The 23,893-nt window shown below is 47.8% G+C and overlaps 1 protein-coding gene across 2 annotated transcripts; it reads right to left on the bottom strand.

The window, feature by feature from the left end:
* Nucleotides 1-1,272: 1,272 nt before the first annotated feature.
* amotl1 (angiomotin like 1) lies at nt 1,273-23,647 on the bottom strand. 2 transcript variants are annotated; one of them, XM_029255813.1, is made up of 15 exons: nt 23,487-23,647; nt 21,942-22,089; nt 21,592-21,639; nt 17,997-18,149; nt 16,070-17,144; nt 14,588-14,861; nt 13,115-13,259; nt 11,456-11,545; nt 7,298-7,443; nt 6,867-7,016; nt 5,270-5,463; nt 4,758-4,892; nt 4,052-4,278; nt 3,641-3,877; nt 1,273-2,741 (listed from the first exon to the last, which is right to left on the bottom strand). In XM_029255813.1, exons 2-15 carry the CDS (start codon nt 22,030-22,032, stop codon nt 2,647-2,649), a joined length of 3,060 nt encoding a protein of 1,019 aa, XP_029111646.1. In that variant the 5' UTR covers nt 22,033-22,089; nt 23,487-23,647; the 3' UTR covers nt 1,273-2,646. The 2 variants fall into 2 exon arrangements, with proteins under 2 accessions (XP_029111646.1, XP_029111647.1); XM_029255814.1 differs by lacking the exons at nt 21,592-21,639; nt 21,942-22,089; nt 23,487-23,647 and adding an exon at nt 20,218-20,745.
* Nucleotides 23,648-23,893: the final 246 nt, after the last annotated feature.

Raw genomic sequence — 23,893 nt, 5'->3', positions numbered from 1 at the left:
CCCTTTTCTGGAACGGCCAACCTGTGACCAGTTGTCTGCATTCCTCACCCAGAATGATCTCCTGGATGGGTATCAGTCCTGGTCCAGACCATGCTCATACACCACCTGTACTACTGCAGTGCTCTACTATCTGCTCTTCTGGCCTCGGTTTTCAAACCTCTCCAGTTGATACAGAATACCGCGGTACGAGTCGTGTTTGAAGCGTTCCCATGTACCCCCTTACTCGTCTCTCTGCACTGGCTTCCTGTAACTGCTGGGATCGAACTGAATGCTCTGGTTATGGTCCACCAAACCATCGAGAGATGTGCTCCTCAATATCTACAAGACCTGATCACTCTCTACACCCCCCAGACTGCTACTCTCCTCCACCTCTGCCCGCTTGGTGGTCTGATGCACAAGAGGTCCAAAATCAAAACCGAAAGGTCTTTGGTTCTGGCTCAGTTGTGGTGGAATGACCTCCCCCTCTCACTCAGAAGTGCTGAATCTCTCTGTATTCAAGAAGGGTCCCAAAACTCACTCACTCACTCACCACAGCAGAGGGGTCATGGAAGCTCATTCACAGGAGCCTTTTCACTGTACTTCACCAGCTGGTAGTGTACCACCGTTGCTGTCTTTAGACCCAAAGGTTATAGGTTTGAATCCCATCTTCAGCTGTAACACCGTTGAGCAAGGTACTTAAATTATCATTCTAGGTCACGTTAGAGTAAAGCTGTGGCCACTCATATACAAACAGGATAATCAACAAGTGCAAGTGCTGGTAGTGTAGTGGATGAAACTGTTGCCTTTACCCTGAAGGTTGCAGGTTCAAGTCTTACCTCCTGATGTAGTACCCAAGAGCAAGGTACTTACTCTCACTACTCCAGTGAAATTACCCAGCAGCATAAACATGTAAATAACTTTGTAAGTTGCTTTGAAGGAAAGTGTCAACAAAATGAATAAATACAGTAGCTCTCCTGTTACCCTTATGTTATTTCTGAGCCCCAAGCTTGGTCGTAACCTGTAACATCGACCGGTCGTGCTGGAACCACTTTTCTTTTGGACTCAGTGTGCTGATCAGCAACTGCGTTTATTTACAAAAATGCTATTTAAATTTAGAGAATGTTTCTTTTGTGGTTCCATTCAAGTCACTTTTTATTTAGCAGGTGAATAAATGAGTGTTCTGGTGGTGCAGAAAAGGAAAAGCTTTAGACTTGCAAGTGAAAATAACAGTGCAGCAACAGAGATAAATTATAATACTGTACTTTATTACTGTATATTAACATGAATGTGCGGAATTATATGGGGAAATATAACACCGTCTCTTATACAATGCAGGATTTATGCATGTAATTGTTTCTATACACTTATGTTCTGTACAATACAGTAAAGGGGGTTTGCGACTTACATCGAGGTCGTACACAACAGAACTCGGTCGTAAGTCGAAGACCACCTGCACGTCATGAAGCCGCAAAACTCATAACAGTCCGCACATCCTGCATTAGGCTATTCGCCCAGTTTGCTTGTAGCTATTAAAAATATTAAAACATAATAAAAGGTAAGAACACTAAGGTGGCGCTGAGACACAGCAGTGGTTTCGAGCCACTTTTTGCTTCTGCTGTCGACTCTTAGAGCAACACTGAAGATTGAGCTTTAGTCTTGCTTGAATCGTCAATATTTGTGGAAGTTTGTCTCACAGAAGTCAGTATTGCGTTTTGTTCAGAGAAAGGCACTATACAGGAGTGTAAACAGGCACAGCCCCCCCTCCACACACGTGATGAGAACATGAAAGATATAATATTGACTTGGTATGGATTGACAGCTATTCTTCAGTCTTGGATCATTTTCCCCAATTAACACTTAAATTTGCAAGTACGGAAGAAGATGGGTTGGGGGAGGCGGTGACCTCGTTTCATGTTTTTCATGCTCTTGTTTCCTCCCACAGTCCAAAGACATCCCACAGAAGAATGCAAGGTAAACCACCTCCAGACCCGGTTAGTCAACCTGGACTGCATGGCACTCTCCAACAAATTACAATGTAATATTAATTAGTTCATGTGCACTGAAATTTTGCAGACAACACCCCCCAACCCCCACCACCTTTGGTAGTGCCTGGAGCGCAAACACTGGACTGAATGGGTGAAACACCCAGAGAAATTTTGCCTGCAATGACCAGATGCTTCTTTCAACAAAAATCCAAAGAAACAACACTGCAGCGCCATGTGTCCAGTCAGGTGGCGCTGTTGTCGTGGTGGACACTCTGCTCCTCTGCATTGCCATTGTCCTTCTTCATCAGCAGTGCCTGACTCCCCAACATGCTCCATCGTAGTCAGCGGGGAGTACAGCCAAAGTTTAAGACTATTTTGACAGTAAAAAAGGACTATATTACTGTTATTATTATTATCATTATTGCTCTGATTGTCAGAAGAACCAACACCCGCCTCCATTTTGCCCTTGATGCCTTTCTCCCACATCGGTTCACATCTCACCATCTTCTACACTCCAACACTTGAAGACTCCAGCCTCCCTGAGGAAGCGGCGACACCACCTCCTCTCTCATCGAACCTTCCTCCCCTCCCTCTTCCCATCCCGCTGAATCCCTTCATACGCTCCTCTTCCCCCATTGGTCTCTTTGTCCTCACATGCTAAACAAGCTGCCGTAAACCCCTTTCAGATGAGGATCTCCACAACGTCGGCGTCAGGGAGGTCACGCCTGTGGCTGCCGTGTCGGACGTCCGTGGACCTCATGGCAGCTGTGGGGCTCTCTGTGGATGAGAGCAAAATTGGGGGGGGGGCTTACAATGTGATACTATTTACTGTTTTCCCTGTTTTTGTAGAGCAGGGTAATTTTTACTGTAACACCTCAAGATCATCATCTCTATCACAGCTACTGCAAAAGGAGGGATTTAAACCTGTAACCTCTGAGCCCAAAGTCAGCAGCTCTGACCACTATGTCTCCTACTGCCCCAACACCCATACACTGTTTCTACAGCGTTTTCCCCATCGGAGACTCAGGCATTTAAATACTGATGTCTGCCACCCCAGAAAATTAATCTCCTCTGCAGCCGAACATCACCGTTGCCCCATCGCTGCTGAAAATTACTGCCGCAGCGCAATAATTATTATTGAAAAAGCTATTTTCAAATTAGCATAACATGTTTTTCACCAGGCTGTTGCCAAAGCACACTTTTAGCAACAGCATATGAGTAAGAGTTGCTCAGTTCAGTATGCAGATTCAAGGCTGATTCACGTCAAGGTTGGTTCATCAACTTACAAATCAAGTTACTTGGCGAAAAACACGCAATTAGTGCAGTACATTTTTTCTCTCATATCCTGAATGAGTGCAGTCTGACTTGGCAGGTATCATATTAAATATACAGTATATTCTACATTATATGGCACTATGTCCAAGAGACACTCGGCGCACTCAGGAGATGACCGATAAAAAGTGACAAACCGTCACACACAAGACATATTTGTAAGAAATATGATAATAAAGTAACGGACAAGTAAGATGATAAGGGAACAAAGAAAAAAATTCAATAAATGAATAAATAAATGTTTAATATAAGACAAAATGCTCAGTGATGTCCTGTATGAGAACAAAGTGGTGATAATTGAGCGGTAGCCTGTTGAAGAGGCCCGTGAGCCATGCCCACCTCACCTGTCCTCTCAGCTCCGCCCCTTGCCAGGGTGTGGCGCAGCACGGGGCTGCTGCTGGGGGTGTTGCTGAGGCGTGGGCGCCCAGCAATGGCCCTCGGGGGCTCGGGGCTCCTGTCCGTCTGCGTGCAGCTGTCCCGGCTGCCCGTCTTGCAGTGGGCGGAGAGCAGGGGCGTGGCTGGTAGCGAGGACGTGGCTGTGGGGGGTACGGTCTCTGGGGGATCCTTTCCCAGCAGAACACCTGGAGGAACAGAACGCGACACCCGCCCCCCAAGTCCCTGGTCACTAACCATAGTAGACCCCACAGACAATCTAAAGCAATACTTGTTTCATCATCAATATATATTGGTTATGAAGGAAAAAAATTATTGGTTATATTTCTATAACAGGGCACATGCTGTCCGATGACACTCACTCGCACTGCCCTTCCAGCCCCGCTCGTCCCTCCTCTCCTCCGGGATGCTACCCCCCGTCTGGGACGTCTGGCGCAGGTGGAGGCTGGTCGCCACGGAGATGGAAGGCACGGAGCGGGCGGGCCGCAGGGGGGTGGGCTCCGCTTTGCCCTGTTCCTTCCGGGATCGCTGCTGCAGCACCTTGATCATGGCATCCTTCTCGATGATCTGCGCATGCAGGTTCTTTATCCTGCGCACACACACGGTCACCACCTGAATGCCGAACCCTCACACATCACATAATGCCCTTCCAACACACCATCTATACAGGTTTCATAAACAGGCTTCATTAAGATACTCTGATGTTAGAATCTGAAGTAAAAGGTTCTACTGTGAGACCATGGAATTATTTTCATAGTGTGAAGCTATTAACATGCCTTATTTCAGAAACTTTTCATATTAATAGTAATATATGGGGGCGTGGTGGCGCAGTGGGTTGGACCGGGTCCTGCTCTCCGGTGGGTCTGGGGTTCGAGTCCCGCTTGGGGTGCCTTGCGACAGACTGGCGTCCCGCCCTGGGTGTGTCCCCTCCCCCTCCGGCCTTTTGCCCTGTGTTGCCGGGTTAGGCTCCAGCTCCCCGCAACCCCGTATGGGACAAGTGGTTTCAAATGGTGTGTGTGTGATGTAATAGCAATATTAATTCATTATTAATTATTTGAAAACTAATACCTCTGCTCCATGTCCTGGCAGCGCCGGTTTGCCTGCAGGATCTCCTCCTCCTCCTCCTCCTCCTGCCAGATGCGAGCATCCAGGGAGCTGTCGCTGTAGCTACCGTGACGGGAATGGTTTATGATGGTGGCATCCCTGTAGGGGGGGACAGGGGAGGGGGGGCACCCCCAAGACGAAGTGTGTGACAACTAACGCAGGAGCTCAGTGAGATACAATTTCCAAAAATAAACTCTACACATGGGACAGCAGTTAGCGCTTCCACCTTGCAATTGTAGGACTCAGATTAGAATCTATCTGGTATTTACCGAGCCGATGGAGTAAAAACAACCCTGCTGTATAAATGGGTAAATCAGTGTACGTTGCTTTCTAAGTCGTGTGGCAGCCAAGGAACTGAGTTTCAACAGCTTCCCAGCACATCTGTGTACAAATGAAGGCGCAAAATACATCTGCATGACTCAAACCCCAGACTGCGCAGCCCCCTATACCGCTCCACCCTCCTCCAGTGCTGGTACCTCTGGGCGGCGGCAGTGGCGGCCGCGTCCATGGTGAAGTGGCGCATGGCGCTCTCCTCCAGGTACTTCTGCTCCCACTTGGTCATGTCGGCCTCCAGTGCCAGGATGCGCTCCTCCTTCTCTCGCAGCAGCTCCATGAGCGCCGGCGGGTTGTAGTCTGAGGACGGAGCGTTGGGGGCGAGCCCACCATGCCGCTGCTCGGGTGTGAGGCCGGGAGAGGGCGAGGGGAGCGAGAGAGAGACCATAAAGCCTTGGGGTCAGAGGGGATCAGACCACCTAGGGGCCAAACGTCAAGGTTTGTCCAGCGGTTTATTTTCATACTTTCTCTGATCTTCTCTGACTTGTGAAATACAAATGAAAACTGCCAACGCTGTTAGGCTGCAGCAAAACTTCACATCAGCCAAGATTCCACCCGAAACGAAACCCATATAGAGCTTTGACACCCAAAAACACTGCTCCTTAAGAAGTGCTTCTGCGGTGTGAAAGGCAGCAGAGCGTCGGGCCAAAGTCACATGAGATACATTAATGGTGCTGATGTGTTGCAGGTTCCTGCTGATCCGAGCCACACCGCAAGCCCAGGGGTTCAAGAGAGACTCCGGCCACTGTAAGCAACCTTGGCTCCACCCTCCTGACCTCAGTGCCAGAAGCGCTCCACCCTCGACCCCTAGAGCTCCCCCTTCTCCCAAACCCTTGTCTTTCACTCACTCTGAGCCCACTTCAGTCCTCCATCCATTCCAGCCCCCACTGCAGTTGCCCGCAAGCTCCGCCCACACACAGATCCCCCACCCACTCTATTTACATGACTGGACTGGAAAGGGTCAGGGTTCCGGAAACACCGGAAACCCAACAAACAGCAGACCGCTGCGGGCAGTAGCTCCGCCCCTTCTGCAAACCATAGTAGCACATTTAAACATACAGAACAGCGGCGCCTCTTTATCGTCCTCTCGCTCGAACCCTGCAATTAGAGCTGAGGCAGACGGGTAATTGCAAGGAGGACTCAGTGGGGAGACTGGCGCACGGTTCTGCAATCGGAGCAGAACAGCCGAAAATGCTGGCCCCTTTCCAACAGGAGGAGCGGGAAGTCGCAGTCTGGAGTGGTGCTGACCTTCAAACCCTATTGATTCCATCAAATGACCTTAACAGAGAGCTACTCTACAGGCCCACTCACAAACGTTTTTTTTTTTTTTTTTTTAAAAAAGGGGGGGGGCGCAGTTTGTTGGTCTCCATATGTTGGTCTTGATGGGGTGGAATGAGCTTCCTCTCCACACTGAAGCAGGGTCTCGAACCCATCTCTTCGAGAGCCACTTCTCTCCCGATCTCCTGACATCTCCATAAATTAATCCAACACCCTCTATGATTATCTACATCTTTGCTATTTGAATGACACTTCTAAAGGAGGGATGTGAATCGGCAACAAGGTGGTGTCAGACGCACAAGCTGTGTGTTAATAATGTAGTATGTGTCTAAAGCTCCTTGATGCACTTCTGCTCACCTTGAGCTGTAAGTTGCTTTGGAGAAACATGTCAGATAACTGAATAAAAATAAATGTAAACAAACAATTAAAGGGGGGAGCAATGAAAGGTGCGGAGTCACTCACCTGTTGTGCTCGCAGTGATTCCAACTCGCGCTCCAACCGTGTGCGCAGGCGCCTCTCCATCTGCTCCCGCTTCTCACAGGTGGCCTGCAGCTGGGACAGGGCGTGCTGCAGCTTCTCCACTTTGTCCACATACACCCGCTTCTTCCGTAGCTGGACAGAGAGGGGGGAGAGACTCGTACCTGGGCTCAACTAGGCACCCTACCATTTAATCCATAATCTAACCACATTCCTTTGGCTGTAAACTTCCATTAATTGTATTATCAAGAATATTGGTGTCATTCTCTTAAGTGTTTGTGTGGGGACAGCAGGTGGCGTAGTGGTTAAAGTGCCACCTTTGCACTTGAAGGACAAGGGTTTGAATCCCTCTTCCTGCTGCATAAATGGGTAAAGCAGGGTAATCAGCTGGCATGGGAAGGGGTCGCAGACCGTACCTCCTCCTCCAGCCTGACCACCTTGCCCTGGGCATTGTTGAGGGCCTGCTCCAGAACCTCAATGTGTCTCCGCTGGTCCTCGTTGGCTGAGCGCAGGGCGGTGATCTCCACCTCCAGCTTCTCTCGCTCCTTCACACTTTCCCTGCCTAAAGACAGTGAGAGTGAGAGAGTGAGAGAGTAAGCTCCCTGTGTCCACCAGAGCTGCTGAATCCCTTTTAATATTTAATAAAAGTCTCAAAACCTCTCTTTCTGACCCATGTTTGAGGGTTTTCATCATAGTCCTTTTAAGAAGCTCGTGGGCAGGTGGAGCAACGTGGGCATCTTGATGTTCATGATATGAGGAGCACAAAGAGTTACACGATGCATTTATATTTATTCATTTAGTAGAAGCTTTTCTTCAAAACAGCATTAACTAGTATTTATCTGACACCTTTGTCCAAGGTGAATTACAGTGTTAGATGCACTGTAGTAAAGTACCCACAGTCATTCATACATCTATACAGCACAGTAACACAAACACACAGATACTAAGGTCAGTTTAGAGTCACAAGTTCAACTGAAACTCATGTCTCCAGACTGTGGGGGAAACCAGAGCACCTGGAAGAAACCCATGCCGACTCCATGTAAACACCACGCAGACTGAGCTGGATTCGAGCCCATATCCAAACCTACAATGCAGGAGCTGTCTGGTGTCACAGTGCCATTCCACAACGTAGGTAAGAGTCCCCTTTACTATCTTAAGATCTCAATAACCTGGATGATTCTCAGTTTGCGTTTTCAATTCCCTAAACCCTCAGTTAATGCAGAAAATTAATTCAGTTGGGGGTGGAGGGTGGCAGGTAAGTTTCTCCCAGGCTTTGCACCCTGACCCTTTGAAACACCCCAGTTGGACTGTGTGTGTGGGGACCAGGTGCATAGTAGTTACAAGTGCCACCTTTGGACTTGAAGGGTCCAGGTTTGAATTCCAGCTTATACTGTAGTACTCTTCATCAAAGTACTTTACCCAGCTGTATAAAACGGTGAATCAGCGTAAGCGGCTTGACACTAAGCGACTTTGGGGGAAATAAATGTCCGATAAATGGGTAAACGGTGTAAAACGAATGTACACACTGCTGACGTGGGGGTTCAGAGCCCTGTAGTCTGTTCTGCCCCATTATGACAGGCTCAGCAAACAGCCAAGCAACCGGGAGACACCATGGTCCTTAGTCGACCACGTGCACCTGCTGCCTGATTTAGACGTCTGTCTGGCTTGGACACGCTGGTGGGGGTAACTAAATCACCCGGCATCCAGGAGAACATCCTGGGCCTGCACCCCACCCCCTTCCGCCCCATGCTCCCGTCTCCGGTTGCTGCAGCATCTCTGCTGACACACCAGGATCAACTCCGCGCTGCCCCCCCACCCCGAGTCAGACACGAGGGTGTGAGGGGCTGTCCAAATGTTCCAAGCATCCCATGGGGTCTAAACTATACTGCACTGTCTGTTCCGAATGGGAAACCAGCCTGGGCCTCAGCTCAAAACTCTACCTGCTGCCTCACATCCTTAATCTGTTGTTGACTGCACTGGTGACATACACAAGGGCAGCCAAATTATTTATTTCTGTTATGACCTGAGGGTTTGGGGGCTAGTCAGGGAGCATGGGGCCACAAACATCTGCCCTGAGGAGCACTTTCTCAGCCAGTCTGCATTTTATAGTTGTGGAGGATTATAATGGTGTGGGAAAAATACCATGGTAAAACCCTTTAATCTGAAGCAAGGCTCTTTGCCAGAGATGTATGAGTATGTCTCTGTGTGTTTTTGGTTCCTCTTTGACCCAAAATCTGTCATTTGCACTCTCCTCCTTAGGGCTCCAGCCAAGGTCAGAGGTCAAATAACTTAAGTACTACACCAGCTGCTGCCCTTATAACTGCTGCCTTGAACTCAAAGAACCAAGATTCGAATCCCAACCCCTGCTGTAATACCAGTGGTGTTACCATTGGTCTCCTGTCTAAACGGATAAATAATGAATATAAATATGATCAAAGTCCAGTTCGCTGGCCCCACATGCACTTGTGTTCTTATTTTCACTACTCCTCCTGCTCCCAACCTTCTCATACCACTCCGCCCCCGACAGTTTTAAATCTTGTTCTTTCCCAACTCTCCTCAGCAAGATCCTGCACAGTAGCGGCTTGCGGTAATTAGTGGTTCAGCGCATCAGGGAGCCCTGAATTCCTCAGCGATGATTCACTCATCGTTCCCCATCATAAGGACAAACACAAGAGGCTCCTCAACGCCTCGCACTGGATTTTTCCCAAGAAGACACATCCAGCCAGCGCTGTTGGACACTGAACAAGCCCCAGCGAGGGCTCCAGAGCACTGCAGTCCTGTTCTCTCCTGTCCTGCAGAAATATCTGGAAGGTTCATGGGAAGGTTTTTATTTAGTCGAACAAAAAGGAGTCGCTCAACGGTATGACGTAAGGGGCGGCGCGCATCATGGGACGAGCATGCCTTCATCCTGACTCAGGTTCTAACAAGAGCTTGTCTTTCATAAGAAAGCATCACTCATCACTTATTTATCTGACACTTTACCACAAAGCAACTTAGAGTTCATGTACTCACACTGATTTACCTATTATTACAGAAGGGTAATTTTTACCCTATCAACTCAGAGTAAGTACATTGCTCAAGGGTACTACAACAGGAGTCAGGATTTGAACGTTTGGTCCTTTTGGTCCTCTGAGTAGAAGGCAGCAGCTATAGCCACTACGCCATCTGCTGTCCCTACATTATTATTAGTCATTATTGTATTTGTATTAAACCACAATGGCAACTTCTGATGCTTCCATTTTCTTATGACCTTTCACCATGCTCTAAAAAGGGTGAATCAGAGTAAAAGCCTCACACCAAGCCACTATGGAGGGAAGTGTCAGGTAAATGAGAAAATGCAAACGTCATATCCTCCCTCAAATGACTCCACCTGTGGTGTCAGCGTTGCTATGGTAACATGGCGACTCAAGCGCAGACTGACACCACCTCCTTCCTATACTTCCTGACTGGACTTTGAGAGTCATTATTTACTTAAACTTTTTTAAATGCAACTACAGCTGTTTATTCTTGCTGCCATTTCTACCTCTGTGCCCCTGTTACTTTATCACATTCATACACATCCCCGCAGGTAAATGTACTCCGTGTATTACTGCACATTATTGTTTCAATATTACTTGGACAGCAGGTAGTGCAGTGTTAAGAGTTCGGATATGAAGGCTGTAGGTTTGAATCCTGCCTCCTGTTGTGGCACCCTTGATCAAGGCACTAACCCTGGACTGGCAGAGTAAAAGTTACCCTGCTGTATAAATGTTTACGTCTTTATAAGTTGCTTTGAATAAATTCATTAAGACACAATAATACATTTATGTAAACTACTTATTCATGATTAGGGGGTGCAGTGGTGCAGTGGGTTGGACCACGGTCCTGCTTTCCGGTGGGTCTGGGGTTCAAGTCCCGCTTGGGGTGCCTTGCGATGGACTGGCGTCCCGTCCTGGGTGTGTCCCCTCCCCCTCCGGCCTTACGCCCTGTGTTACTGGGTAGACTCCGGTTCCCCGTGACCCCGTATGGGACAAGCGGTTCTGAAAATGTGTGTGTGTGTGTGTGTGTGTGTGTGTGTGTACTTATTCATGAAACCTGTTGACAATTAAAGGTACAGCACCCCACCACTATCAATTTTTTCCTGATATTTCCTCATCGTCATATAGTCATACTTTTTTTTATGTTCTATATGCTGAATGTGTCTGAACGAGGATCCTCCAGGACAAATTACTTATGTTCAGATGTACTTTGCCATTAAACACTTGTCTGGTCTTATACGTAGGATTTGTCAAGAGGCCTGTGGAATCAAGGACCGTTGCGCTCTTGGAAAAAAGGACTGTAGGGAGAGACTCGCCTCCCTGCGGTATCCTCTGCTAAGCCATTTATCCCGCTCCCTGTATTTGAGCAGAGAAAAACAGTGTCCCGCAGCTTTTTTTTCTCCGTGAGGCTGGAAGGAGGATAATTTGCTCCATACCACTTTTATCCACAGGAAGCGGTGCAGGCGGGGGGCCGGCCAGCGGGGGGGGCCTACAGGAAGGCCTAAATGTTGGGTGTGGAACTCCCTGGGGCCCGGACTTGGCGGGTGGCGTACTCACTCTGGGAGAGGTGGAGTCCCAGTGGCCAAGAGCCCTCATGCGCCTCCAGGTCACGACTCGCCAACTGCCTGTTGGCCGTCTCCAGGCGATCTGTGGGCGACACGGCACCATGAAGCACGTGGGGCTCTAAAGGGAATCACGCGATGGGACAGCAGCTCCCAAAACTCTTCGGTAACAACCCTGAATACAATCCCGTTCCGGCCACCCTGAGTACTGGTACACAGTGTCAATGACCAATCATACTGATACTTTGTATTATAAATGCATAAAAATCAAAAATTTTAAGTGCATTAAATCTAAATATGTGAAGAATAAAAACTGTATTCAATAAACATTTATTTTCAGGGGGATGCGGTGGCGCAGTCCTACTCTCCAGTGGGTCTGGGGTTCGAATCCCGCTTGGGGTGCCTTGCGGCGGACTGGCGTCCCGTCCTGGGTGTGTCCCCTCCCCCTCCAGCCTTACGCCCTGTGTTGCCGGGTTAGGCTCCGGTTCCCCGTGACCCCGTAAGGGACAAGCGGTTCTGAAAATGTGTGTGTGTGTGTGTGAAATGTTAAAATTACAGTGCCATTGATAGTATGATATTCAGATTAGAGTGACTGCCAGTGGTTAGGTGGGCACACGAGTATGTATAAGATATGACCATTTATCACATGTATAGTATGGCTGCTGTATGCCCACAACTCTGGGACTTTAATTAGTGTCTCAATAATCCATATTTATTCATACTTTTGAGGTGAAGTAATCCCCTCATAACAGTGTAATACAGCCATTGTTTGGTTAATGTCATATGAAGCCGAAAACCATTAATGACCATGCTTTTTTGGATCATGTTCACTAATGCTCACTTTAGTGACTGCGCTCATAACTACCTTTTCATTAATGCTTACATTTACAACCTAACCAGCATAACATACTGATAACAGTGGTATGTGGTTCGTGGATAGACATTTCTTACAAGCATATAATTTAAAAAATAAAAAATTAATATTCACTGATTATTGGCAAATAAAGCCCATTCTTTAGTGTACTTTCTACATCATATGGCATCATGCCAGAAATTAAGATGTAACTACACAATATTTTACTGTTTAAATTCGTTTTACAAACCTGGTGCTTATTTTAAATATGTAATATCTTGTAGGACCTCCCTGACATTTCATGGGTTATTGTTTTATAGCACTGAACCACAATGGATTTAATAGGCTTTTCTGACACCAGTCAAAAGGAAAATACTATTTAATGTCAAAGTAAAAACACATTATTGACAAATATAAAACACCAAATAACTCTGTGAATAAGTATTTAATCTGGTACTGTATTTCCTCAAAGTATACTAAAGTAACTATATATTGCCATTTCCTAGCTAAAATGTGAATAAGTTTACTGGACATTGCGGTTACCAGCAGCGTTTTTGGTCCCCAACCCAATGTTAACCGGGTGATGACCGCATTTCTTTTTTTGAGACTGTCCCACGACCCTCAGGAATACCCTTGGGTTGTGACAGTAGGTTTAGAAACCACTGCGAAGGGAGGGGGAGAGGAGTCATGCTGCCTTCAAGGGCAGATTCAGTCACAGCCTAAACGCACAGAGCCAAAGGAATGACACCACAGCTTTGCGCATGCAAAGGCGGGCACCAGGGCCCAGGGTTCGACTCTGACCTCGCAGGTCCCTGTTGAAGTCATGCAGGCGCCGTATCTCCCCCTCCAGCTTGTTCTTCATGGCCTTGTCCAGGGACTCCCTCTTGGCCGAGCTCTTCACCAGCTCCTCATAGTCCTCAGAAATCTTCTGGATCTCCGCCTCGAACTGGATGAAAACGCAAACATCTGGTTTGGTTTTGCAGACTCCCCAGGATGGGGCTCCTATTCCAAATCCAACTTTGTCAGAAGTTGAATATTTAGGGCGTTGACAGGTTGGGAATAGGAGGAATATCCTATTATGGGGTAGGAATAGGAACGGAACATCTCAAACTGGACTTGGGTTGAAGGTTCAACACAGAGGAAGAACTGTTACTGAGCACGATGCCTAAATAGCTCTAATTTCCATTTCCATTCCTTAAGTTAGCAGACACTTTTTTTTCCCCAGAGCAACTTCAAATGTTAAGCTACTTACATTTACACAGTCGGGAAATTTTTACCATCACGGGAACTGCAGCAAGAACATGGATTCAGACCGAGGACCTTCCAATTGCATCTGCTGTCCGTTTTAAGAGCAGGGTGGTTCTGTAACCAGTATTATTGCTGCGATTATTTATTCATTTCTCTTAATCTTATATTTTCTCCACGGTGACTTACAATGTCAAGTTTGTACACTAAGCTAATTACATGGATTTAGCCATTTATACAGCTGGGTAATTTTTGCTATCAGTCCAGGATGTACCTTAATCAAGGGTACTCCAGTAGAAAATTACAGTTAGGGTATTTGAACCTTGGTCATTCAACTGTTAGACAGGAGCTCTAACCTCTACGCCACCTGCTGCCCCTTTTACATCCAGCATAAAAAAAGGTTAATCCATCTGTCAAATATCCATCTTTACAGAGGGTAGAGTAACTGCAAGTCCATTTGTTATAAATAAACAAATCGCCGGGGCAACTAAATGTTAATGAGATGTCAATGAGATGAACTGCACCTGATGAGCAGTCAAAGATCTTCAACAATTTGCACCCACAACTTCCAGTAAAGGTGCAAACATGCACTTTCAAGACCCGGTTTACTCCACGAGGTCCAGTGGCCCAGTTGAGAGCCACACTTCTGCTGTAAGAGCAAGTAGGAGTGGAATCAAAGGGCTCTTTGTTTACGCATTTAAATGGGGTGGGTGGTGGTGGTGGTGGTGGTGGTGGTGGGGGGTTAGCGATAATTCAGAGTCGGGTTTCTGTTCAGGCACCGACAAGCCCCCCGTGTTACAAAAGAGGCCCCCCTTCTCGCCGCAGGAGGTCGACCACTTGCGAGGCTGGACTGCCCCTGCTCCCCAACAGGGACTGCCATGCGCCGGCTGAGGACAAGAACCTCTGGTATGGAGCTTCCAAAGCAAACTGGCACCACACACCCCTTGCATTTCTTTGCTGGGTAAGTGGCTCACCAGGTTCAGCCACTGGAAATAATCCCGACCCCATCACCCGGTGGCAAGCGCCTACCCGCTGCAGCTTGAAGGCTTTCTCGCAGTAGGCCTGCAGCTCCTGGCGCAGTGCCCGGTTCTCCTCTGACAGGATCTCCACCATCTGCTGGGCGCGAGCCACAATGGCAAAAGCGTCTCCTGGGGGCTGATGGGCAAGGGGTGGTGGCAGCAGCGGTGGAGGTGGCGGCGGAGACAGCAGGGGCGCGCGGGGCGGCGCTCCGGCTCCAGACAAAGACGATGCCTGCGAGGACATGGGACTGTGCTGCTGGAGGGACAGGGACACTGGGAACTGCCTGAGAATAGAGGTACAAAGAGCAACCATCACCTTAGGGTCGGTTAGGTCCAACCCATGTGGGTAAGAACCTCTCAGCAGTCAGCAACCCACAGGCTTAGGTCTAGTTTGTTAAATCTTCCTGTCGGGTTTTACAGGTACAATAGTACCTCGTGTTACAAACACTCGAGATATGAATGTTCCAAGTTATGAACATTTTATGGTTTGTAATTCAAATTACCTGCATTTCCTCTCTCCACCAGGAGTTGACAGCAAAACATGTTTGGAAGGTGTAAGAACACAACAGGGGTGAAGGACCACTTTCCACATTTCTATAAAGGTTACCGGGTTTACACTTCGTGTCTGATAGTCATGATTTCGGTGATTAAAATCAAAATGAGGAACACCGCATATGTACGTGATGAATCAGCTGGTAGCATAGTGGTTAGTGCCACTACCTTTCAGCCCAAAGGTTGAAAGTTTTAATCTCAGCTCTGGCTGTAGTAGCCTTGAGCAAGGTGCTAACCATAAAACTGGTCCAGTAAAATTACCCAGTTGTATAAATGGGTAAAGAACTGTAAAGAGATTATCATTGTAAGTCACTTTAGAGAAAAGAATCAGACAAATGTTAAATGAAATCAGTGAATGTGGGGGCTACAGAGATGATGAATTTTTTTAAGATTTATTTTTAACATACTTGTGAAGGTAACATTAAAAATTAAAGTTTTACACTGCAACGTAGTGGTATCATGCCAAGGTGTGCACCCCGTCTCACACCCTGTTTCCAGGAGAGGTTGTAGACACCATAACCATGCACTGGACAAGTGTGTTTAGATTATGGATTTATAGAAGTGTATAGAGTATTTATTCTAATTCTGCCTGAGTTTTTCCCAGAATGTAACTCATTTGGTGGAAGAGCATATGAATTATGGATTGTGACCTCATAGAAATGACTTTTGAGTTGCAAACAAATCAACTTACAAACACATTTTGAGTCTCAGCTGTGTTTGAAAGTTGAGGACCCAGTGTTTACTAACACAGCAGTAATTTAAGTAAATAAATTACGTAGGGCCAGTAATTAAATGCTGAAATAAAACAATTATTGCGTTCCTCTTTGCGGATTTTGCAGCAAAAAATTATATTAGGATTGAGTAGACTCTACGGTCATTACAATGCGCAGTCAAATGAATGAGCTGTAATATTTCCAGAAACAATGCTGTTGAGGGTTACCTGGTGAAGTACTCTGGTGGCGAAGGGTATCTCACGTAGGTGATTTCCGTCTTTGTGGGCTGCGGGTTTGGGAAGCACTTAGGCAGCTCCACGATGGAGTGCGGGTCACCGAACACCAGCCCCTGGTCCACAGGAGAGGGAGCCGGCACCACCTTGGCTGCAGGGGACGGGGTCTGTCTGAGTCTGAAGGGGTACTCCGGCGGGGGCCCTCGGGGGTCTGGCCCTCCTTTAGCCTGGGCCACTGAGGACAGAAAGGGGGGTGGGCTGCTTTTCGGGGCCCTGCAGGAGGAGGAAGGCTGGGGGGGCAGACTGCTGCAGCCGGAGGTCGGGGGCTGCTGCTTGGCCCCGTTGCGCTCCAGGGACATCTGCATGATGCGCTCACTCAGGGAGCGCACGTGACCCTGCTTCAGCTCCTTGAGCGCCTCATCCCGGTGGGGGGGGGCAGCCCCAGAGCGGCTCACCGATGCCCGGCCTTCCGTTCGGGCCTTTTGGGAGGCGACCGAGCAAGGCGGAGCAGCACCGACAGGGGAGACTGGGGGCGCTGGGGCAGCCGACACCCCTCCGCTCAGGTAGTAGCCCGTGCTGATAGAGAACGGCTGCGGTGGTGGCGGCTGACTGCGGTAAAACTGCGACTGCGCTTTGGCTTCCTCATAGGAGGGCAGCTCCTCGTCATTCTGCTGACCCAACAGCTGCGGCGGCGCTGCAACCCGGACACCCTGCTTCTCCATGGAGGCGCTGTCCACCTGGTGCTCCTGGCCCTGCGGCTCCTGCCGCGCCGACTGGTGGCTCATCTGCAGCTCGTCCTGAAGGGGCTCCTCAGAGGTGGCGGCACCAGCTGCGGACGGGTGTGACTGAAGGGGGGCCGACACATGGCCCCCTAGGGGCAGGGACAGAGGCTGCTGCTGCGCAGACATCAGGCTGCTGCCGTCGCCGGGCTGACCCCCGCACCGCAGGTGCTCCTGCATCAGCCGCTGCAGAACTGTTCCTGAAGCCGTGTCCTCAGACCCTCGCATTTCCCTGTCGGCAGGGTGCGTGGGGGATGGGGCTATGCACACGCTGAACCCTGGCTCCTCACCTGGGGGGGTTCAGAAAACAAGGTTTAGCTACAATCAATGAAAGGAACTACAGAAGAGGCCAAACCCAGTAAATAAAGACTTGAAACAGGACTGCAATAAATAATAATAATCATGGTTAATAATAATGTAGGGACAGCAGGTGGTGTGGTGGTTGCAGCTCTCCTTTGACTCAATGCACCCAGGTTCAAATCCTCTTCTGCTGTAGTAGCCTGAATCTAGGTACTTAACCTGCTGCATAAACAGGTAAATCAGTGTATCTTAGCAGTGTAAGTTGCTTCAAAGAGAAGCCGAGAATAAATTAATAAATAACTGATGAATAAAATGAGCAAAATGTGTAAGAGAAATTAACTGAGGTTTTTATTTTCTGCTTTTTCAATTCAGATTCCCTCTGCCCTGGTTACCTGTTGAAGGTATGAAATTGTACAGTGCTGACAAAGTATGGTAACCCCTTCTGTCCCTTAGTTTTACTACAAACTTATTTAATGAGAATCAGTGTTTCTCATGTGACAACAGGTGTGTAATGACCAATTCTATATGTTGCTTTAGAGGAAATCATGTGTGTAGTAGAAACACACAAGTAGGGCAGGTGTAAAAATAAATGAAGCCCAAGTTGAACCGGTTAAACCAAGTAGGTAAGTAGAATCAGGTGTGTATATCATGGTCATTTATTAGTTTCATAATGTTTAAGATCTAACATTTTATGAGTTTAATATTTTATACAAGAATCATGACCGACCTGACTGGGTTCACATACTTTCAAGCAGCAGTGAATATGATGATCATTATGATTCACTCCCTTCTGGTTAATTATTGCAGATATGAAATTACACGTGAGGATGTGTGCAGTGTACCTGACTGCAGTTCCCTCTCTGTTCCGGCAACCTGCGGAACCATCAGATGAGGAAGCTCATGCCCCCCGCTGAAGGCCACCGCCTCAGGGTAGCGGTAGGCAAAGTCATCCAGCGTCCCAATTGGACCGTGCAGTCCGCGGTACCCGGGGGATGCTGGAAGGAGACGTTGCAGATGGCCTTAATAGCTCATAATAATATCTTATTAATTTTAGTAACGGTCTCCATACAGATGGTCATTCACACATCTCAGAACATTCTGATTTATTTAAACAATTATCATAATTTATATATACATACTATAAAGGGTTGTTGTAATACTGAACACCTCGTTTAGGAAATGTGTTTTGTAACTATATGTGGAGCAGCATGTGCTCACAGCTGGAGATGTTTTCTTCACCCAGACTTCACTCAACAGCTGAAGAACATCAAGAGGTGCACATGAGGATAAATGACACCATTAGGCGTAACTCGGCCGGTATGGCGGCGGATCGCAGTCCTGCTTCAGATGACTGAAAGTGCGCGTGCGGGGAGGCGCTCCATCTGTTCGGAGATGAACTGCATCTCACTGGGAGGCTGAAGTGTCCGACCTTCCATTCCTGGATGAATTTTAAGTGCAAGGAAGAGCACGAGCAGACTCCCCCCCCCCCACCCCACCCCACCCCGCTCATGCCCTGGGATGTGTTTTTCTGCACAAACTCGCCAACGTGCGATGGAGCTAGCGCTGCGGTCCTCATGACCGGATGCCCCTGACCATATCTGCACAGAGGTATTTCAGTTGCCCTGGCAATGCCTTGCGTAAACAACTTCCCTCTGGCCCAAGTACAAAGTTGAAGGCAGTGTGTCTCCACAAAAACCATTTAGCTTAGTTATTTCAATACACTCACATTCCCTCCAAAATGCAGGTAGCACCTCATTTTAAACATGTTTAAATGTTTCATAAAAACTATTTCCGCACATAATTCGTTGATTTATTACTCTAGGTTCTCATTACACAAGATGTTGAAAAAGTTGACTAATTTCTGTTTATTATGCAAGTGCTGATAACAATAATAGTAGTGGTAGTAGGGAGAACTAATGGAACTCTTGTTCTAAGTTATTTTTATTATTTTCCTATTGTACATATAGGCTACTTGTCATTCATAACAGTCCCACTGCATATCATCATCATCATCATCATCATCACCATATCTACCTCTAGGTTTTTCATGGACTGTGTCCTCGGGGCTTCAGTCTAGAGATGAAAATAAGAACATGCGCCATGTGGCTCTTACACAGTGTGGTCATATCAAATGGTGGTGGGTGGTCAATAATGCTTTTGACCCAAAGGTCAAGGTTCATCACAGAGGGTCAGTCCGAATCAGGTGTGGTCACCTGCGCAAACTCGCTCAAACTCGCTACCGTAGTAGGCGTAGCAACCCTCAACAACCCTGTTCGATTTCCTTAAAACAAGCACAGCCAGAAGTAGCCGTGGGCCAAAGTTTCGGGTTCGAGCAAAAACCCCCCCCATTGAGTCCAGTTTCACACTCATAAAAGGAGAAAAAGTTTTTTCACCTAAACTTAAGTGTGCATACTTCACCTTTTATACATCGGAATGCAGCAAAGACACGACACATTGGTTTCAATATGACCAACAACACGCATTAAAATGTAGTTTAAAACCCTTGACAAGCCTTGGTTACGGTCATAACAACGAGTGAGGTGTTTAGTAATAATAGCCAGTCAAGGAAGAAGTGTTAGTCAGTCCGTCAGTCCGTCCGTCAGTCAGTCAGTGTCCCCTCCTCCTCAGCCTGTACGCACAACACAGCGGGATGTGAAAAGTGTCTCAGTAACAGACCGCAAATACATCTGGCGCCCCTCAAGGCACCAAACATACACCAACACCTAATTAACACCAAAAACAAACACAAACACAAACACACACACAGCAAACCAGCACCGCAGCAAACACCGGGACCAAAACGCTCGCCTCACGAGGCTCGAGACGCTTGCGCGCGCGAGGCAAAACCGTTAAGTTCACGGTCGCGCGCGTCGCCGCCGTCCAAACGGAAAGCGGGAAGCGAGTTCGAGCCCAAAATAAAACGAGCGTGTCGCGACACCTTAGACTTTTTTTCTTTTTTTTTTTTTTCTTCAAACGCGCGACGGTGCGAGTCCATGAACGGTGTTCGCTCGCGCGGTTAGTTTAACAGGTCCTCAAACCGGCGTTACGGCACTTTTTTGTTACCTCTTCTGTGCGTTCCGTCCCGGCGGTTTTCCAGCGCCAAGTGGCAGTGGACGCCACGACCCGGCGGAAACCGGGAAAGTGGCTCCGAAGCGGCCCGCGCTTCAAATGTCACCGCTCACGTGCGGGAGGCGCGCAGAGTCGCCACCCTCCGAAGTTCCACGGAGGGAAGGTCCGACAGAACCGGCCTGGACTCGGACTCGGACCCGCGGCCGGGATCCCGTATAGAGTCACCACACGCGCTTCGCTGGTTAGGACCGCCGCCGGGGGTCCGCGTGTGTGCGCGCGTGCATGCGGACGTGGATGCGCGCGGACAGTGTGACAACAATCACTTCCATTCAGGATGGAATGAGCGGAATGCTGGGCTCGAGGGGCGCGGGGGGGAGCGGGGCGCTCTCACCGGGTCCTAGCGCCGGCCCCTTCCCTGCGAGCGCCGCTCGCTGCGCAACTCGCACCCAGGACCGCCCGGCCTGTGTCCCCCAGTGCTGGCCTGCAGGGGTTGTTGCCCTACTCCCTAATGGCACAGGTTCGACCCACCTCCTGCTGTAGTAGCCTTGATCAAGGTATTTACCCTGCACTAGCGCAGTAAAAAATTACCATGCTTATTTTTTTATTATTGCCTGCTCGTTTATTTCTTTGTGTTTTGTTTGTTTCTTTCACTTATGTCACTTTTATTTTTGAACCTGCTGTGCCCATACCATTTAGGCTCATCCTTCACTGGAATGATCGTATTGCACTGTTTACACTGATTTTACACTATTTCATGAGGCCTTCTTGGAAACCTGTTATGGAGACCCTACTTGGAATGTGACATACTGGTTGCTCATTCAGGCACATTCCATGTGCAGAACAAGGTGAACGTGGCTTCTCGGACCCTCCGCGGGGGTCAGAGGTCCGACCTCCTCCATCCTGATGTATTTTCCAGGTATTTTTGTATTTTTCTGTTTGTTGCATTTGCAAAATGCAGCACAGAATAATGGCGTGCTTCGTAGTTCAGACATTAAACACTTCCGAATTCCTGGTCACGTTCCCCTGGCCTGTCTGGGCATAAACTTTATGCCCCCCCCCCCCCTTCAGCGCTATTTCTTTTGAAGTAAATGTGGGAATATTATGGATGTACAAAAGAGCTCTATACTGAAGTGCCGCTCAGACCTGATGAAACCTGCAGGGGTTTGAAAGAGGCCCGACTCTGGAGTTCCACAGGGCGGCTCAAGGTGCGAGTATCGTCGTAACACCACAGATCACGATCAAATCCTTTTCCTTACATCGCACAGCAGATTTGCCATCATTTAAATGATCGTAAATAACCATGGGCCCCTCGCACTTTCATATAACCAGTTATATAAATATACAATTTTGAATATAAATGTAGCCTACCCATCGGCTCCACGGCGCACTGGACAGCTGCGTGCTCTGCATCATTTTCTAAAACAGAGGGAATCAATCAGTTATAAATTGTTTTAGTTGTGATTTTTTTTTTTTAAGTACACACCAAATCATGATCATTAAGTTATACGAAATCTGGCATTGCATCTATATTAACTTCGTATAAAAAGAAAGGTCAGAGATGCAGTTATTTTGTTAATCCAAGACGTTGCCACTGAGAAGGTCATCATGTCATGGCTGAAGCACAAACTAAATATTACAATGAGACATTATAAAGCTGTGGAATGTGTGGGTAAAATGCAGCGAGTTGGATGTTGTCCGGGAAGCTGCTGACCCTTCACCTCTGAGAGCGCCAGCGGCCTGACGGTGAACACCGATGTGGTCCAGCCATTGGGCCACGTCTTCTGGGATCCAGTTATCTCCAGAATCCATGAGCCTCCTGTCCTGCTACCACAGGTCCTGACTGGGAGTCGAGTGCAGCAGCAACACCTTGTATGATAACACAGTATTCTGCATTTGTTAATTTACACTTTTATCCAAAGGGACTCATAATGTTAAAATGCCTAGAAGTATTTACCCATTCATACAGAGGGGTAATTTTACTGAAGGAATTTAGGATAAGTACCCTGATCAAGGGTAGTATAGTAGTAGATGAGATTTGAGCCTACAACCACCAGGTCTTAAGGCAGCAGTTCCGCCCCTTTAGTGATGGAGACAGAGTGTGGGACGGTCACATCACAGGGACAAGGCCGCCTAGTTGTGCTCCAGTACCAGTGTTTACTACTCAGTCCTCTCTGTTACCCACCTACATAATCATTTTTAATGGACCAATTAATTTAATTTATTTTAAATTGTTTTTAAGTTGCATAAGAACTCTGGCAAAGTATGGTTGTTGATGAAACTTGACACATTATTAATGAAAATTCGTAGAGCTCAGCGGCTTTTACCATTTCTGTCTACGCTCATCTCCGATAATAATGTGTAGGGTATTGGAATAATGACAGAGATTAATTATGTATTTTGAATATGATAAAATTAATACATCAGGTTCTCTTGAAATTTGGGTCTTTAGTTTGAATAAAACACTTTGCAACTGCCCTAGTGGGGCCAGTAGGTGGTGTAGCAGCTAAGGACTTAGATGGGTTACAAGTTAAAAGGTGTGGTTCAAGCTCCCATCCCAGCTGTTGCTGTAATATTCTCAGCCAAGGTACTTACCCTTAATTAATAGAGTAAAACACTGTGCTGTATACAGTCAAAAGTGATTAAGCAAGGAATCGGTTGTTATACAGCAAGTGTAAATGAAACGAGGCGCCTGGTAGTGTAGTGATTAGAGCTTCTACTGTTGAACCCCCAGGATACAGGTTCAAATCCTAGCTCTAGTACCCTTGAGCAAGGTACTTCCCTTAAATTACTCCAAAAAATTACCCAGATGTGTAAATGGGTAAATAACTGTAGGTACCTTAATGTTGTAAGTATCAGTTAAATATGAAACAGACTGCGGCGTTACACAAAACAGCACATATCCTAAATGGTAAAAAAGTGTTTTAGCATATTTTATACTCTCTAAGGCCAAAAGCTCATATATTTGTCTTTGTCCTTCACAGTTTTTTTCCCAACACGCTGAAGGAACAAGATGCAAATATGTAGCCTGAGGGTAAGACATCCAGAAACACAGATCTGTCCCTCAATTGCACACATGTATTTAATAAGCAAACACATTTTCATTACCCCATATAAAGACATTTTATGCACAGCCTGTCCCTGATTCCATGTGATTTAAGGTCCAACCGTAGACAAACAACACGGTTCCTTAACTGTCCTTCTCCACGAACCAGCAGGAACACCCCTCACCCCAGCTCTTCTTACTCCCTTCCCCCGGGTCTCACCCTCTTCCTGCGCGTGAACGGACTGCACGTGTCCTACCTGCGTCCCCCGAGGAGCGATGAGTGCGATAAGAGTGGCGCAACCTTCCGTTTTCTTCGTTCCTGAGCGCAAACCCCTTTGCCTTGGTGCTGCTGTGCCTGTAGGATGACGCCGGGCTCTCGCAGGTATGTGGCCCCTGTCTGGACTTGCCGGGCTCCGACTGGCGCTCTCGGAGGCCTTGGGATGAAAGCGAGGCAAAGGGTGCGGAGGATAGTGAGAAGAAGAGGTCTCCTCCCCCCCCGGCATTCCGACACCTTGTCAGCACTGAGAAAACACACACTGTCCTTCCCCAGTTATCAACCCCGGCGCAGCGGTGCAGTCGGCGAGGACAAGAGCACGGCATCACGGGGAGACACATTACTAGCGCACG

The sequence above is a fragment of the Scleropages formosus genome, chromosome 10 (genome assembly GCF_900964775.1).
Source record: "Scleropages formosus chromosome 10, fSclFor1.1, whole genome shotgun sequence".
NCBI lineage: Eukaryota > Metazoa > Chordata > Actinopteri > Osteoglossiformes > Osteoglossidae > Scleropages > Scleropages formosus.
The sequence above is the reverse complement of the archived record's forward strand: the minus strand, read 5'-3'. Positions and strand labels throughout refer to the sequence as shown.

Bases quoted from the DNA above. Each gene is read 5' to 3' on its own strand.
- amotl1 (XM_029255813.1), bottom strand. From the start codon at position 22,032: ATGGATTCTGGAGATAACTGGATCCCAGAAGACGTGGCCCAATGGCTG. The intron at 21,640-21,941 runs GTGAAGGGTCAG...CCTCTGTTTTAG, and splicing joins GGCCGCTGGCGCTCTCAGAG to AAAATGATGCAGAGCACGCA. The intron at 13,260-14,587 runs GTAGGCGCTTGC...GTTTTCATCCAG, and splicing joins AAGCCTTCAAGCTGCAGCGG to TTCGAGGCGGAGATCCAGAA.